The sequence below is a fragment of the Medicago sativa genome, chromosome 3 (assembly GCF_051527215.1).
Source record: "Medicago sativa cultivar Bolivia chromosome 3, Bolivia_mono, whole genome shotgun sequence".
Taxonomy (NCBI): domain Eukaryota; kingdom Viridiplantae; phylum Streptophyta; class Magnoliopsida; order Fabales; family Fabaceae; genus Medicago; species Medicago sativa.
Genome location: NC_140751.1, coordinates 16,246,668 through 16,265,039, shown reverse-complemented (window position 1 = coordinate 16,265,039; position 18,372 = coordinate 16,246,668). Strand labels below are relative to the sequence as shown.

At 35.2% G+C, this 18,372-nt stretch overlaps 1 protein-coding gene across 1 annotated transcript; it reads left to right on the top strand.

Annotated features, from left to right (window-relative positions):
* Positions 1–1,811: 1,811 nt before the first annotated feature.
* LOC146936127 (uncharacterized) lies at positions 1,812–4,730 on the top strand. Its single transcript, XM_085757674.1, has 3 exons — positions 1,812–2,692; positions 2,781–2,921; positions 4,653–4,730. The coding sequence occupies exons 1-3, from the start codon at positions 2,105–2,107 to the stop codon at positions 4,728–4,730; spliced, it is 807 nt and encodes a 268-aa protein (XP_085613800.1). The 5' UTR covers positions 1,812–2,104.
* Positions 4,731–18,372: the final 13,642 nt, after the last annotated feature.

Sequence of the window (18,372 nt, the reverse complement as noted above, 5' to 3'; positions counted from 1 at the left end):
TGCAGTTGTGCTTGAGCAGGAAGTCTCTTGATTGTGTTCTTGAGCAAAGGAAGTCTCTAGCTTGTGTGCTTGAGCAAAGGAAGTCTCTTGCTTGTGTGCTTGAGCAATTGTAATCAGATATTACACTTAGTGAAATCTCCTTGGAAGTGCAAGGGGGACTGGACTACTTCCGGATTGTGGAAGGAACCAGTATAATTGCTTTGTGTCGTTCTTCTTCTCTCTCTCTGTTTTATTCCGCTGCATTTAGATTCTGATTATCACTTCAGAAGCTGTATCACTTAGCTTCTGATCAGTGTGTTCAGTTTTTAGGAGAAAAGAAGAATTTTTCAAAACACAATTCAACCCCCCCTTCTTGTGTTTTTCTCACCTTCATATGACATGTTCTTGGGTTAGGTTAATGATGAATAATGTTGTGGTGGTTAGATTGATGATGAATTCATGTTCCAATGTTGTTGTTGTTGTTGTTGTTAGATGTGTTGTTGTTGGATTGATGCATTGGGTATCATGAAATTGGTGAATTGATGATGAAATTTGTTGTTGTTGTTGAAACTTGAGGAAGTGTTGGTGAAATGGTGAATTTTGTTAAATTGATGTTTTAATCTCAAAACTTATGCATGTTTAAGTGTTTTGAAGTATATGTGACTTATAAACATCTTTGGGATTAAGTTTTGGGGTTTGGGAGAATCAAAATGGAGATTTTGGATGAAAATGGGTTGGAACCCGTAACTGAATTTTGACAGACTGCAGGAGGACGCTTAAGCGTGCTCACCACGCTTAAGCGAGCAGCAAGCGTGCTGCCAGCGTGCTGAAAGCGTGCAGTCACAGTATCTTCTGTGACTTGGACGCTTAAGCGAGCGGCGGTCGCTTAAGCGTGCTACCTCTTGTACAGCCAAACTTGATTCTTCGTTTCGTGCACTTGGGGACCAATCCGAGCTTTCAAAAAACTTTCTTTTAACTTGTTTAACCTCTGTTTACACACTTAATCCTACTGGAACTTCGTTTGATTCGATTTTGACTTGAATTTGTGAAATTCACTTAACTTTTGAAAAATGGTCCAAAATCGCAATCAAAATCGAAGGATTTTACTCAAAGACTTTTGTAGAATCGATATAAGAAATTGTTAAATCGCAATCAAAATCGATGGACTTTACCAAAAAATAATAATACTAAATATATGTTATAAATTGTATATAGTCATAAATGGCTTAGTTTATAAGAAATCGTAAAATCGCAATCAAAATCAATGGATTTTGCCTATTTTAGGATTCTACTATGGATTTAGGTCGTTGAAGGTGAAGAAAGTCGTAAAATCCTGGATTTTAGTATTTAAGTCGAGATTTTGACAACAATGATGTACACAACATTCATTAGAGGGCTTAATTGTAAAGTTTACATTGAAAAGTGAACACATTCGAAACAAATATTTTGTGCTAAAGAAACACTGTTTTGAAAAGGAAGGTGTAAATTTTTTTACAAAAGGGTTTACATATTAATTAAACGGTGGATGGGTTCAATTAAACCATGAAGAAAAAAAAACCAAATAAAAGAGCAAACAATCTGGCCGCATATGCCAAAAAAACCGTCGCTGCAAATCTCTACTGCAAGCCGCCGCTAATCTTGTACGGTACAACGCACCAGTAATCATCTGCGAAAGGTATTAGATTTTTTAGTTAAATAATTCTCAATTTCTTGATTCAGTGCTCCACCTTTTTCTTACTCTAAAGTTACTTTGATTTTATCTGTTAATAACATTTACCAATAATTCTTCTATTTGCATTTGCTTGTAGGACTCTTTGTTTGTTTCTAAGACAATGCAGACACATAAGAGGCAATGTAAGGACAATCAAAGTGAAGACATGATCAGTTATTTGTCCAGTTGCGTTCTCCTTCACATACTCTCCTTTTTGAACGCCAAAGAGGCCGTTCAAACTTCCATTTTGTCCAAAAGATGGATCAATCTATGGTAGACTCTTCCGACTCTTATATTAAGTCCTTCACACTTCAGAACCCACAAAAAGTACAAAGAATTTGTGTCTCAGATTTTGTCTCTTCGCGATGACTCAACCGCTATTCACACTCTCGAATTTCACCAATCCAAAGGATTATGAAATACATTGTTTCACACAATCTCCAACACTTAATAATTGATTTGAAACGTGATATGAAAGAATTTCCTTCTTGCTTCTTTTCATGTCACACTCTAACGTCTCTTAATCTATTTAGTTTTCGTCCCAAAACGATATTTCCCAATTCTCTGAATTTGCCAGCATTGACCAGCTTGTCTCTAAAGTACTTTGCCTTTTGTCGTAATGATTATGGTTGTGCCGATCCATTTTCTGCATTTAACATGTTGAATAATTTGATCATTGAGTATTGCGCAGTTTTGAATGCACAAAGGCTTTGCATATCAAGTACCAAGCTTGTCAAGTTAACTGTACGTATGTATAATTGTGATCGCGGCTCCTATATCGGGACCTCCTTTGGTATCGAGCTACATGCTCCCAATCTTCATACTTTTGCTTTTACTGGTCATAATTATATTCCAAAACTTTTTGGGAGCAAGACTGTTCTCTCTTCTATCAAACATGTAAATATTCATATAGCGAGAGCAGACTCTTCATCAGTTCTACTCAACTGGTTGGTTGAACTTGCTAATATTGAATTATTGACTATCTCTTCAGATACTCTTGAGGTACTTTATATTGTATGGTTAATGCAGCTTTTTATGTCGTATTAATTTTTTTATATATAAAAAATATGACTGGTTAATGACTGCTTAGGTTCTTTCACGCATTCCTGATTTGTTGGAGGTTAGGCTCCCTTCCTTGTTTAACTTGAAGGCACTGAAAATAACAAGGAACCTAGGTTCTATGCCTAACGGAATGGTGGACTTTTTGCTTCAAAATTCACCCTCGGCAAAGGTTGACATCAAAGGATATATTAGGTAAATTGAATTTTTTTTAAAGATAGATTGTTTGGTTTGATTGATAATTTTAATTTTGGATCCTTCTCTGTTTCCTAATAACTTAATTTCAATGGATAAATTAAAAAACGCTTCTAAGAGAAAGAAATGTGTCTGAATGTCTCCATGTTGATGTGTGCATCATGAATCATATGTATAACTAGTTTAAATTAAAATTCTAGCTCATAAAGTATTCACCGCTGATATATACTTTACTTTAGTTGATAACTTGTGGAAAAAGCTTGATTATTCATCTTCAACGCCGACCGTCTCAACACCACCTACAACATATGCTATCCCTTGGGTTTCAACACTGCTCGTAAAACAAACATGTTGATGTCTTCAACCTATTTAAAATCTATTGCCAAGACAGAAACTTCAACTCCTCCACCAACTCATCAACTCACTTGGTTTCATTCTTAAATTTTTTTTTTATTTCGAACATTCCAAATAACCCAATTTGTTGCATGCCAAATTAGCCACAAGCCAAGTCGCAACGTTTTTTTACTCACTTCCCGGGAGAGGGAGGGAGGGAGAGAGAGAGAGAGAGAGAGAGAGAGAGAGAGAGAGAGAGAGGTATGGTAGAATTCTTTCATTGAGAACCGCAAAATGAGTTTATTAATGCAACTAGTGACTGTGATAAAAGAGACATGAACAAGGTTTCTTCATAAAGAAGGAGAAAATAAGTTGATAGAGACACGCCATGAAGATAAAAAAAATTGCAAAGAGGATCATATATATTAGAAAAAGAATGGACCCTCTTCCTGTCACAACTTCTAAATTTGTATTAAACATTACTTTGACAAGAAAGATTTCATCTTTTTCCTTCTCTATGACACTTTTCTTTGTACAGTTCTAATTATTCATCCTTAAAATTCCATAAAATAGCAGTAAGGTAAACACACGTGACATCAGATTATAAATCAGTTTTCTCGTATTATTTAGTTCTGGTGTAATCCATACTAACTAAACACATGTTAATTTTTCTGTTTTTTTGTGTAAATTGAATGTGGATTTTCATAAGTGATACGATATGACGAGATTTTTCTAAAAAAGCCTTATATGGTGAGCCAAAGAATAGGAAAACTTGAATCACCGACTACTAAAATCATTGTACTTTTGTCAGAGAGAAGGTTCATAGAAAGATAGAAATAATTCTTATCCATGAAGGTTGATGAGAGAAAAGGCTGATAGAAATAATTCTTGTATGTTGAAGAAGATAGGAATAAAAAACTACTAATACCTATATGTTAATGAAACCGAGAAAACAGAATGTGTAATAATGGTAATGGAATTGATATTCCATGAATGTGTGTGTGTGTTTTGTGCCCGCATGTTCATGTATGAGTAGTTTGAATTAACTTATCGGTCGTAAATGCTTCACAACTTTAAGATAACACCATATATGCTTAAATTTTTCCATTATGTAATACAGCCAATGCCTTTTAATAATTGCTCTCATCATTTTTTTAGTTCATTTTGACTTATGTTGGAAGGTTTATTGGGCCGGTGAAACGATGACTAGTGTTTGCAAATGAAAATGATCTGTTTTTCTGAATGGCAATAAAAGCAATTCATTTATTTGTATTGTAAAATGAAAATGACCTGAGTTCGAGTAAGGCTCATAATTTATTGGAAAGTTAATACAAGTTATTAGACTTAATGGTGTGTTTTTTTCAATTGAAACCAGTCCTGCTGTTTGAAGACCTACTGCATCGCTGAACACAATATGTTGGATTGCAGAAAAAACATGGCGAAGGATACATAAGCTTTTTGAAGAAGATCGGAATAAAGTGAGAGTGCTCAAAAGTATGAATGAAAGATTAGAAGAAAACTTACTTGCAAACTTTTGAGACAGTGTCATGTTAAATCAAAACTTTTTCTTCTCTGTCAAAGTTATAAACTCCTATTTCTGTAAATTGGCTTTAAATCCTTTAGAATTGGCTGTGACTATTCTGTCATGTAAACCATTTTTAGTGGAGGTAGTAGCAACATATGATTAAGTTCAATTATATCATATTTTTAATAAGTTATTCATTAAATTTTTTATTGTACCGTCTAATTAATACTACTTTAAATTTTTAAAAAGTAATATCTTCCATTTTACATTTACCTACGATAATAGTGAATTGATCAATACTTGTCAAAATTTATTCAACGAAGAATAAAAAGTCAATTTAGTCCTTAAAATATCACTCCCTGGCAAGCAAAGGTTATAATATATCCATAAGCTTCGGCTATGATCATTTCATTGATAATTATAAGGTCATTCTTGTTTCTTCCAAAAAATGAAGTTAGTGTTAATACTTTGGGGACTGATTATTGGAGAATAATAGGGGACATCCCAAATCATTACCACATCAGTCAATCCGGAATATTTGTGAGTGGCACTGTTAATTGGTTGGCAAGTGATAATTCAAGTATTATTTCTCTTGATTTAGAGAAGGAGTCATATTAAGAGCTTTTGCTACCTGATTATGAGAATGAAAATGATCAGCGGACTTTGGGTGTGGTGAGGGATGACTTGTGTGTCTTTGTAAGATGTTTTATGTTTTTGGATGTTTGGAATATGAACGAGTATGGAAATGAAAAGTTTTGGACTAAATTGTACACTGTTCCTAACATGCAAGATCGCGGTTTCAAAGCCTATGACGCTTTATATATTTCTGATCATGACCAACTACTGGTGGAGTGTTATGAGATGGGAATTGGTAAGATGAAGTTGGTTGTTTATGATTCCAAGACTGGTACTTTGAATATTCTTGGTGACTTGTTAGATCATTGTTAATCAATGGTTGATGGAATCTATAGGATGAACATTGCTTTTTATTTTCAATAGTTTGGTTAATTTGAGTTGTTGATTCTCTCATATCTTGCACTATATTTTAAATAGTTCGCAATCATGAAAATAATTCGGTAATTTTGTTCTCAAATTCATGAACAAAGTCTAATTCCTGTTGTGCTTCTATTTTATGATTTATGGGTTACTTACACTTATCAAATAGGTCTTCTTTACTTTGCTTTTTCTAGGTGGTGATGATAGTTGTAAAATTATAGGATTGTTCATGATGTCAGGTCCTTTCTTTCCTCTTTTTGAAAGATGTTTATCTAGACATCGAGAAAAAATTAGTCAAATCTTAAAAACTTCAATTTTCCCATGACAGTTTGGGATTAACATCTTCATTTAAGGTGTTTGTTATTAGCTTAATTGACATAATTGCTTTATTCACTAGGCTAGCATGAATTCAAGATAATAGTTAATGTATATATGGCTCATAGTACATGTGAGTTGCATCTTCACTTAGGATAATAAGAGTTTTGTCGGGTTTAATTATCGAACGAGACCCACAAGATAGGAATACATTTTCTTAGATTTTAGAATCATTTTTTCTCATTGTTTTACAAGGTTTTCTTTCAATATTAAGTACCCTTCTAGCAATGCTAGTTTAGTATTGCTAGATGATTTGAATCTCTTACTCTTACGCTCTCTAATATGTAGAAACTCATAGGTTGCTATATCAAGCTCTGAAACCTGTAGCAGTTCATTTCTCTAGACCCTTCAGTTTTAAGGTCACCACACTCTTGTTTTCGTGAACAACACATAGTTTCCTTCCTTGAAGGAATCATCTTCTTGCTGGGAAAAGAAAGGGCAACCCGGTGCACTAGAGCTCCCGCATATGCAGGGTCCGGGAAGGGGTCCCACCATTTGGTGTATTGTACGCAGCCTTACCCTGTTTTACACAAGAGGCTGTTTCCAGGACTTGAACCCGTGACCTTTCAGTCACATGACAACAACTTTACCAGTTGCGCCAAGGTTACCCCTCTTGCTGGGAAAAGAAAGTATTAAAAAAATATCTAAGGTTGAGAAACAACAATTCAACAGTTTGTTAAGATTTTGAAGCCTATGGTCTACATTAGTGACAGCTCAAAATGTGGTTGAGAATTGCTACACCCTTATTGGAACTTAGTTTCACATGGACGATGAAAGTACTTGTTTTGATGTTTCAGTTTCCATTTAGGCAACAAAGAGGTAACTACTAACTAGCTTTAAAAAATTCAAGCATGTTTGCAACCAGCTATATTTAGATGACTCAGTGGCCAACCAACCTCTATATCAATTTTTGGCTTACTGTCGAACCTTCAAATCCTTTTCTATGTCCAACTTTGTAGCCATATTCTAACATTAATCAACTAAGTTATTGTTTGATGTCCCCGCACTGCATTTAGCAGAGTCGCTCTATTTTCAAAATGCCATCATCACTGTCCTCTCTTCTCTCTTCATGTACTAATAATTCCTTCTTGTTCTCAGCGTCAGCTTTCACCTAGCTGCTTCACCAAATCCAAAATTAGCTTTAGTGAAGGCTTAAAAAACTAGATGACAGTTTGGGATTAACATCTTCATTTAAGGTGTTTGTTATTAGCTTAATTAACTTAATTGCTTTATACACTAGTCTAGTATGATAGTGTGATTAGTGCAAAATAATTATTAAATAGTTAATGTATATATGGATCATAGTACAGGTGCATTGCATATATAATTTGGACAATGAGTTTGGCTGGGTTTATTTGTGGATAGGAAATAGAATATTCATTTTCTTAGATTTTAGAATCCTTTTTCTGTCATTGTTATAAAAAGATTTTCTTTCAATCCTAATTAGCTTTAAGAAATATTAGTTTAGTTTTTGGCTCACTCTTAGAAACACCTTTACTATGGAATTGAATCACTCTTGTCCTCCCTCATATATAGTTCTCACCTCTGGAATTCCCATTAAAGCATGTCCCTCTTCTCTTGTATATATATGAAACTCATCTTAGGTTGCGATATCGTACTCTAAAACCTGTAGCAATTCGTTTCTTTAGACACTGCTGTTTCAACCACACTTTGTCTCTGTGAGCAACAGGTTCTTACACCACTTTCTCTTTTGATTATCATATATTTCACATTTATGTAAATGATTGTTCTTTAGATTTATGCAATGCAACTTAGAATGAAATTGTAATGCAATTCTACCCCTCATTTTTTATTCCTCTGGTTTTGAGAATAAGAAGGAATGCTGCATATGTTTGAGTATTTTCAAGATAAGGAAAAGACGAGGTTATTAACAGAATGCCTACATACATGTTTAGTTCTCATCCTCATTGCCCTCGTTGTAGAGCTTCCCTCCATACATGCTAGTCATCAATTTTCTAAAGAAATTGACATGTTATTAATTTCTTAATAACTTTATTTGTTGTTACAACTTGTTAGTGCTGAATTAATTACATAGTACATTTGGTTTTCAATTAAGGGTTACCATTACCACTTAAGTTGTAATACATAGTACATTTGGTTTTCAAAATAAATCACCTGTCCTTAAATTTTCCCAGTATGTAAATACAACCAATTCCTGTTAATAATTTCTCTCATGCATTTTTTCGGTTTATTTTGATTTGTGTTGGAAGCTTTGTTGTGCCAGTGAAATGATGGCTACTGTTCTGTTTTTTGTTTTGTCCTTGGATTCCGATGAATTCAGTTCCCCTTACTGGTTTGATAGAATGCTAATTATGTTTGATTCCTTTGCATTTTTTCCATGTTCTGGACCTACTTCTGGTGTTTGAAAAAAACTATAGGTTTATAAGTTCTAGAATAGTCTTGTGAATTTATTGCTTCTTATTTCCTTATCAATTTCTGCTTTGGTTTTCTGTTTGGTGTGCAAGATATTGTCTCTAAATTATTGAAGATGTTGGTGAAAGATTAGCTTTCTTTTTTCTTAATGATATGGCATAACACTTGATATGATATTGTCTAGTAAAATAAAAATGACATGCTTGTTTGAGTTCGGGCAAAGCACGTAATCTGAATTTATTGAAAAGTTTGTACAAGTTCTTGGACTTAATGGTGTGTTTTTTTAGTTAAAACCAGTTTCCGACTGTTTGAAGACCCACTGCATCAGTGAACACAGCTAGATGTTGGGATGCAGAAAAAACAAGGTGAAGGATACATGAGTTTTTCTAAGATTGGAATCAAGACAGTCCTCAAAGTATCGATGGATTATAACAAGAATGCTTTTGCTCATTTCTACTTGCTAGACTTATATTCACCGTGTATCTTGGTCGATGTAGCCAACCCTACTTAGTGGGATAAAACTTGACTCTTGTACTTGTCAGACTTATTTATTTTCCTGCATTTTCTATATTATGATATTATCGTTCCGATGTTGTTTGAGTTCTTGTAAGGCTTGTAATCTGAATTTATTGAAAACTTTGTACAAGTTCTTGGACTTAATGATGTGTTTTTTCAATTGAAACCAGTTGTCCTACTGTTTGAAGATCCACTCCATCAGTGAACACAGGTATATGTTGGGATGCAGAAAAAACATGGTGAATGATACATGAGTTTTTCTAAGATTGGAATCAAGACAGTCCTAAAAGTATCGATGGATTATAACAAGAACGCGTTTGCTCAATTCTACTTGCTAGACTTATTCATCGTGTCTTTTGATCGATGTAGCCAACCATACTTATTAGGATAAGACTTGACTCTTGTACTTGTCCGACTTATTTATTTTTCTGCATTTTTCTATATTATCGTTTCATGTGCTAATATTACATTATGTTACATGTGTTTGATTTTTTTCTGTTTAATTTGGAGAGTCGTATGGTGTCATGTGGACTCAAATGTCTCATATAGCTTAATGACAAAATACAGTTCATTTCAGAATCTACTAACAAACACTATGGTAAAAGAACATCAGTATAGGAGGAATATCGGTGTAGTTAATATGTTACAACTCAAGTCTCTGGATAGAAAATTTGGAGTAAGCTCAAGGTAAAAGAACATCTGTAATGGCCAAAAATATTAGAGAAAAACTATAATTTGCTATTGCTATATTTTATTATTTGGAAATGTTAAATTAAATAACTAATTTAATCATTATTAGAAGTTTTTTCTTGTTAAATTTAATAATTAATTTAATCGTTATTAGAAGTGATTTCTTAGTCTCCAAGTTTTGCTAAAATATTTTGGAACACAATTAATCTGAAATATTTTAAGGACAAAACTTAGGTACAGTACCCTAAGTCCTGTTCTTACTGTTCCCCAATGAAAACATTACACGTGTATTTCTTTTTCAATACAATAGCAGGCTCGCTTTCCATTCTCATGGCAGCCGGTGGTAAACACTGGTTTCCGATGACGATTGTTCATGAGTTTTGTACAAAATTTTATGGCAAATTCGTTGTCATTAATTTGTGGATGGTCCCAAACATGAAAAGGATGAGAAGGTTTCGATGTTTGTTTTGGGATGAATGGAGGTATCCCATGGGGCGGTGGGTTTCTATCAAACATGTAAAACTTAAAAGTGTTGTTGCAGTAAGTTCATATGGTGGGTTTTCATCGAAGATAGTGGAGAATAATCCATTTACGGTGAGGATTGAAGAGCACCAAATCTAATTAGGAGAATAATGGAGGTTTTCACCAAAAATAACAAAGTCATGGCGTTGGTTACTAACCTGTGATTTTTAAGAGGGATAAGCATACGTGTAATTTTTTAATTGGGGAATAGTAAAAACAGGACTTAGGGTACTGTACCTAAGTTTTGTCCATATTTTAATACACAATCTGAAATATTTTGGTATGTAATCTAATATATTTTAGTAATTGATCTGAAATATATTTTGGTACTCAATAATATATTTTTGTACTCAATTTGAGATATTTTTGTACTAGATCTAACATGTTAATTACTTGTTTCCAAAGTTTCTCTCATATTAGTTACGAATCTTCTCTATAAATAAAAAGTTTACATAGTGCATTCCACATACCGAAAAGTACTCTCAAACTTCGAATCTTTTTATTCTCTCTCAGCTTGTTGACTTGTGTTGACGAATACTTCTTCTCTTCTTCTACTCTTTTTGTCCCTTCGGTTTCAAGTGATATTCGTACGGTTTCGAGTGATGTTTGTACCATATTAGTGTGGTATTTATACCATATTGATGATGTTATTCTCAAATGGTTATCTACGGTGTAGTAGGTAATCACAAGTTTAAACGGTGTTGTTTTATCCTGTAGCATGTTTTGGATGGTGTGCCGCAAAACGTCTTAAAGAAAGCGACATGGTCGTAACTCAACCCGATAATCTCTTTAGTGATAATTTTTTTTTAAGGTACTTTTCTAAATCTGAAAACAATGATAACTATGGCATTTGTTGTAAGCTTCTAATCAATCATTCAAAACAACCATTTAACTATCTTTATTTAATGTTTTTATTATTGTTGAGGGTCATGCTAAGTTTAGAAGCTAAAAAAAAGAATTAATGAATAAACGCACAAGTTAAAAAGATAAAATTTAAAGCTTTCAAATTTAAAAATACATAAATTAGCATTTCCCTTTTTATTAAATAGTACTACCTCCATATTTCATCATAAGTCATTTTAAACATTTTTCACACATTAAGAAATGTAGTTATTTTCTATTGAAAAGATAAATTATAAATGAGCTTACAAAATTATCCCTTAATAATGACATGGGAAAAATAGATTAAAATAATAGAAAGAATAGAGAATAATAAATAATAAATTGTAAAAGGTATCATTGAAAAAAATCATTAATGATGCATTGGTAAAAAAAAATGAAATCAAATACAAAGAGGGGGTGTATAGCAAAATTACGACTTGTTTTATATATATATATATATATATATATATATATATATATATATATATATATATATATATATATATATATATATATATATTGTGAACATTTTTTAGGGGATATTGTTAAGCGTTTTACTTTTCCCACCCTGCTGCCTTCTCACGCGCCCTGCAAAAATTCCAATAATACCCCTGGTCCGGATTTCGTTTTCCGGACCAGATTGTTAGTGTTTCCGGAAAATAAAATCCGGAAACATACTATGTGAAATTTTGTGAGCTTCTTTGATGTCAAGAGTCTCTGTTGACCGTTATACGACCCCCGCATAAGCTGCAATGCAATTGCAGGGGTCGTATGAGCGGTCAACAATGACCATGACACACAAACACTCCTAAAAGCTACCTAAAAAACTAAAAAAAAAATTGAAGAAAATGTATGAAAGGAGGTGAAGAAGAATGAAGGAAAATGTTGAAGATCCAAGCCTTTTTATAGCCTTAAATAAGTCATAGGTCTTAATTACAGTCAAATAAAATGTGTTCCACATTCAAAACCGTCAAAAAATGCATTCAAACTCCACTAACCGGTCTAACCTCTGGTGAAACGTCACCGGCCAAAATGTTACTGAGGGTTTCCGGATTTCATAATCCGGAAAGCATGAAGGTGGTCTGGATTGTGAAATCCGAACTGCATCAGGCCTTTTATTTTCTGTGGTGAATGGCTTGGAAAAAATATAACAAAGGTACATAACATAAATATAAGCAACATAAGACAAATAAACAGTTAAAAAACGATAATAACAGAACAATCTATGTATTTTTGAAAGCATGCTGAGGATCTTCACCATGCTGGCACTTAGAGAGCAATCGATTTGTCACATAGAGAGCAATCTATTTTGCGGCAGCATGACAAAGATCCTCAGCACAATGACAAAAATTTGCATGGTCTCTTTGGTGTGTTTGTTTGTATTTTTGACAGCATGCTGAAGATCTTCATCACGCCGTCAAATAGAGAACTATCTATTTGCGACAACGTGAGAAAGATCTTCAACTTAATGAATTTGCATGGTTTTCTTTGGTGTGTTTGTGTGTTTTGCTGGTATTGAGGCTGAAAACAGGAGAGGGTGTATTTATAGAGGTCCTTGGATGTTGTGGACCACATAAACTCTTGGTGCAATGTGGTCCATACAATAGAATCCTATGTTGAGGTTGTCCGGATTATAAAATCCGAACCACCATTCACCCTACAGAAAGTATCATGTTTCGTTTGTTTCAACCAGAATCGTATATTTCCGGATTATATAGTCTGGAATCCATTTGTTATCCGGATTATAAAATCCGGACTGCATTAAAATCTTTTGGCCAGTGGTCTGCACCACACAGAACACGTTTGTCAATTGTTTTGTTCTTGGGTAAAGTCAAGAAAACGTGTTTTTACATGTTTTTTGACTGCATTAAGTGTAGATACACTCCATGCAACCATTCCTTCCCTATAAATAGCCTTCCAAACCACACCATTTCTCACACCATTCTCTCCCACCCTCTCCCCCTCTTCCGTCTACAACCCTCTCCTCCTCTTCCTTCTACAACCGTGGTTTTCCATCGTTGGTCTTTCATAGAAACATACCTCTTTCGAAATTTTCAGGGATTGTATGAACGGTCAATGGGGCTCGTGGGCATTGGTTTTTTCTTCCCGCTCTCCTCTTTCCTCCTCCCCTATCTCCTCTCCAATAGTAAAGCTACTGGTATGTCCTATCAGCCAAAGCCACTGGTATAGCTTACCCCCCTAGAAATAGTTTTAGGTTCTTATGTAAAACAGAAATGCTTAATAGCACGACATAAATTGTCGTGTGATCCGCACGACCTTTGTATTCCACTATACCTGAATTATCTTTATTTTATTTATTTCAATTAAAATTTAATTCAAAAAAAGGAAGTGAAGCTACCTGCAGTGTCGTGTGTTCGTGGGTGCAAATTTTCGTGCACTGTAGCACCGCTCTATGTAAAAAGCTTCAACATTTATAATGTATTATTCATATATTAATAAAATGACTTCCTTTTACCTTTGTGTTCTTTTTATTTCTGTTTTATATTCCTATTTGCAGTTATTTTACGAATTTGAAAGATTAAAATGAAAAAATTCTGGTAAATGATCGTTCCGGATTTTAAAATCCGAACAAATCTGGAAAACATTAACAATGCATTTCGGAACACTAAATCCGGACCAGGGGTAAAAGTGGAAAAAAATAGGGTGCGCGAGGAAAGGCATAGGGTGGGAAAAGTAAAACTCTATTATTAATTGATATTTTTTTTATTACTAAATTAGGGCCACGTTGAATTGTGTTGGAAACATATGGAAAGGTTGAAGCCACTTTTTTTTTCTTTCTCTGTTTTGTTTTTGAGATTTACTTTTCCCACCCTATGCCTTTCCTAATCCCAAGAGTTGTTGCTATGTTATTTTGGAGGATGACCAAGTGCTAATGAATTTTCAAGAGTTTTTGACATTGAAGTTGTTTGTATATGATTCCAAAAATGGTACTTTTAATATGCCTGAGTTTTAAAATACAAGTAGCCGGTTAGACCCATAAGTCTACGTTTAGAGTTTGATATCACCTTGTTCTTAATGTCAAGATGTTGATTATATGCTATATCACTTGTGTATGAGATTCAACTTCAAAATATACATGATTAATTTTTCTTTATGTTATTTATTTTATGCATGTATTGTTGGATGTAATGGTTGATGGAATCTTTAAATTGGAAAATTTCGGTTATTTTTAATTGTTTGTTAGTTTGAGTTGTTTGTTCTCTTGTCGTACATTACTTCTTATATTTGAAATAGTTGGATCATCGTATTGGAGGGCTTGTCATTTGATTTTTTAAGATTTGAGTTAGGATTTAGATGTTATAATGTTCTTAATGCGGCAACAATTTCTTAATGTCTGAAAAAAAGATAGAACAAAATGTTAGTTGTTCCTTACCAGTTCATTTTGGAAAAAAATTATATAGGTTTGGTCTTGATGTCTGGGAAGCATATCATTGTTAATTACTTGTATCATTTCCTTGAATTGTGGTAGGTTAACAGTTTATGAGAACTACTACACTACACTAAAAAATTAGGTTTGGAAAAAATCAATACTTATTTTATTCATTACTCCTCTATTTATACAAAGTGGTAACCAATCATATACAATCATTGGATCCCATTATGTAGGATTTAGGACAGCTTATGACAGTTGATTGTGTAGTATCACTACCATCCGCTGGGAAAATCACCTTGTTCTCAAGGTGATAATTGGAGGAGAGGGTTTCCCAATTTTCCCATGTGGCATCTTACGGAGGCAAACCGATCCATTGAACAAGAACAGTGCGGTGTGGGGGATTGGTGGTAGTGTCTAGTTTGGAGTCAAGTATGGCTAGGGGATGGATGAGCGAGTTATTGTTTATGGTGTTGCTGGGAAGCTCATCTGGTGCAGTGGTTACGGGGCCATGATGAGGTTTTAGTAAAGAGCAGTGAAAAGCTGGGTGTATTTTGGAGTTTGTAGGTAAATCGAGTTTGAAGGCTACATGGCCAAATTGATCCACTATTTTGTAAGGGCCATAGAAACGTTTGGAAAGTTTGGAATAAGTTGGTCCAGTGATAGAATGTTGACGGTAAGGGCAGAGTTTAACATAGACTAAGTCTCCAATGGTGAATGTGTGATCTCTGCATTTTTTATCCGCATAAAACTTCATTCTGTCTTGGGCTTTTTGTAGTTTTCGTTGAAGTGTGGTGAGGGCATGTGTACAGGAAGAGAGTAGTGAGTTAGCTACTTCAACAGATGAGGGACCAAGTAAGTAGTTGGGGATGGATGAAGGGCATTTGCCGAAGATAATTTCAAACGGAGAGATTCCAGTAGAGGAGTGAGCTGCAGTGTTGAATGACTATTCAGCAAGAGGGAGAAATTGGTGCCATGTGTTTGGTTTGGTATGCATGAAAGAACGGAGATATTGTTCCAAACACAGTTGAGAACTTCAGTTTGTCCAATGGTTTCCGGATGGTAGGAGTTTCTCATGCGGAGTTTGGTGCCACATAACTTGAACAATTAGTGCCAGAAACGACTGATGAAGATAGGGTCTCAGTCGGACACAAGACTGCAAGGAAGTCCATGATATTGGAAATGAGGTCGAGGAACAAGTTTGCCACTTTGAAGGCTGTAAAGCTAGTGGGAAGAGCGCCGAAGTAGGCTCCTTATGAGAACCTGTCAACAACTACCAAAATAACGGTGAAGCCATTTGAGGGTGGAAGGCCGGTAATGAAGTCTAGGGAGAGGTCTTCCCATATGGCTGTTGGGAGGGGCAGAGGTTGGAGGAGGCCAACTGGTCTTTTGGTCTCATATTTGGTGGTTTGGCAAATGAGGCATTGAGTCACAAAGGTCTTGACATCCTCGCGCATACCATTCCAAAAAAAAAATTCACAGAGCCGAATGTAGATTTTTTGGAAACCCATGTGACCACTAATGGGAGAGTTGTGGAATTCAGTGAGGATTTTATCTTTGAAATTACTAGAGGGATTGAGCCAAATTTTGTTTTTGTAAAAGATGAGGCCTTGGTGTATTTTATAGTCTGGGTAATTGGATGGTTTTTGTTGTATTTGATTAAAAAGGGATGAGAATTCTGGAGTAGTAGTGAGGTGTGAGCGTAAGTCATTAAGAAAAATGAAGTGAGGCATGGTAAGGGTGAGGGATCGGCCTATGTTCTCTAAACGTGATAAAGCATCCGCAACAACATTGGTTTTGCCGGTTTTATACTGAATTTTAAAATCGAAACCAAGGAGTTTAGAGAGATATACATGTTGCTCCGGAGTCTGAATGACTTGTGAGATGAGCTCCTTGAGGCTTTTATGGTATGTATGTATAGCGAAGAGGTGGCCTAAAAGGTATTGGCGCCATTTCTTAACGGTGGTAGTGATGGCGTGTAGTTCTCAGACGTAGGTAGAGGAACGGAGAAGACGCGGGTAAAACTGTTTGCTGAAGAATGCTATGGGATGGTTCTGCTGCATTAGAACAACACCCATTGCTTTGCCGGAAGCGTCGGTTGCGAGGTTGAATGGAATTGAGAAGTTTGGGATGGCTAAGGTGCCCGACCCATGTATGTGAAAGCCATGGACAAATTGGAATAGTCCATTAGGATTGGGCTTATGCTTTCAAGCCAAGGTGCCCCTAAGACAACTTCTGCGCCGCCTAGAGGAAGTGAGTAAAGTTTCACCTGAAAGGTTTGACCTTGGATTGAAAGGTTGACCGCTGAACTTTTGTGGGTGCAGGCTATAGTGTCTCCGCTGCCAACCATGACACGAAGAGGGATGGTTGTAGGCTATGCGAGTTTGAATGAAGTTATGTGTGTTACCTCCGTCGACTAACACTGTGACCGGTGTGTTGGAAATGGTTCCGGTAAAGCGAATGGTGTTGTGTTGAGTGGTACTGGACATAGCGTGTAAGCTTAGTTGTGATGTGAGGTCAGAATCTGGTGATGGGGCTGTATCTGGTTCTTCAATCGTAGGTGGAGGTGTGAGATCTATTGTGGGGTTATTTTCATCTTCATATGAAATTAGGAGGAAGAATCTTCCTTTTCAACGATGGCCAGCTATAAATTTCTCGTCGCAATTATAACATAAGTTGCGTTCTCGACGAGAAATCAGTTCCTCTTGGGTGAAAAAAGTGTGTCCAGTTATCATTTCTCTTATAGGAAAGGAGGCGTGCAACAATTATTTTCTCTTCCCTCCATTTAGTGGTGCACGCTAATTTAGGGAAATCATTAGTAACTTCCCTTAACCATCCAACAACACGCTATCAAATCCTCATTACTCACTTAATCACACCCTCTCTCTCAAATCTCATAAAACTAACCTACATTGTTCTTCTCTCTTCCTTTAACCAACTCACTCACACATTTCAAATTTTTCTTACTTTCCAAAGATGAAGTTTGTTAAGGATCAAGATATGAAGATGTCCAAGACCTCAAAATCAACACCAAAAAAGGCTCAAACTCCTTATAAGCCTCGTGTTACGCGCTCTACTGCAAAGAAAGGTTCTTCAGAGGTCATCACTAATGCAACCCCTGTTACTCTGGTTCTTGGTCATATTCCAATTTGAGGTCATCACTCACTATATATAGAGAGAGAGAGAGAGAGAGAGAGAGAGAGAGAGAGAGAGAGACGTAAGCAACCAAAGGAGGGCCATGGAGCTTTTTGATGTTTATCCAAGACATAAGAACATTCTCTTGCTAGTTATATTCTCCATTGGTAACTAAACACTCTTTTGCGTCGAGATTAACCGTTAATAGATAGGATTCTATGTAGCACTATTCATGTGGATGGTTGTATATGATTTTTGAATTCAATATAATTTTTGGTTTAAATCTATTCTTAAGGCTTTTGTGGATGAGCACTCCACAAATGAACTTTTGATTTATTATGTAGCGAGAGATTGCCTTATTATCTACGTGACATTTTTTAAATCATATATAAGTGCTATCACTCTATATACAACGAGTGGATCTATATTCATGTATAACTATCTGAGCTAATGCCATTGAAAAAATGGACTATTTTGCTACCGAGCATCGGAAGTGAGTTGGTTCATTGGATCTTGCGTTGTTGTCTAGAGATGGAAAGGTACATTATGGGATTAAGAGGAAACATTAGATATAAAGTGTATGATTGAGTTATATCTGAATCTTAAAAAGTGTACAATCAATTAAGAGGAAACATTAGATATAAAGATATTGAAACCTAATCCTACACA

Excerpts from the sequence above, each read along its gene's own strand:
- LOC146936127 (XM_085757674.1), top strand. The coding sequence starts at position 2,105 with ATGAAATACATTGTTTCACACAATCTCCAACACTTAATAATTGATTTG. Across the intron at positions 2,693-2,780 it reads TCTCTTCAGATACTCTTGAG|GTTCTTTCACGCATTCCTGA; the intron begins GTACTTTATATT and ends ATGACTGCTTAG. Across the intron at positions 2,922-4,652 it reads AAAATTCACCCTCGGCAAAG|TCCTGCTGTTTGAAGACCTA; the intron begins GTTGACATCAAA and ends AATTGAAACCAG.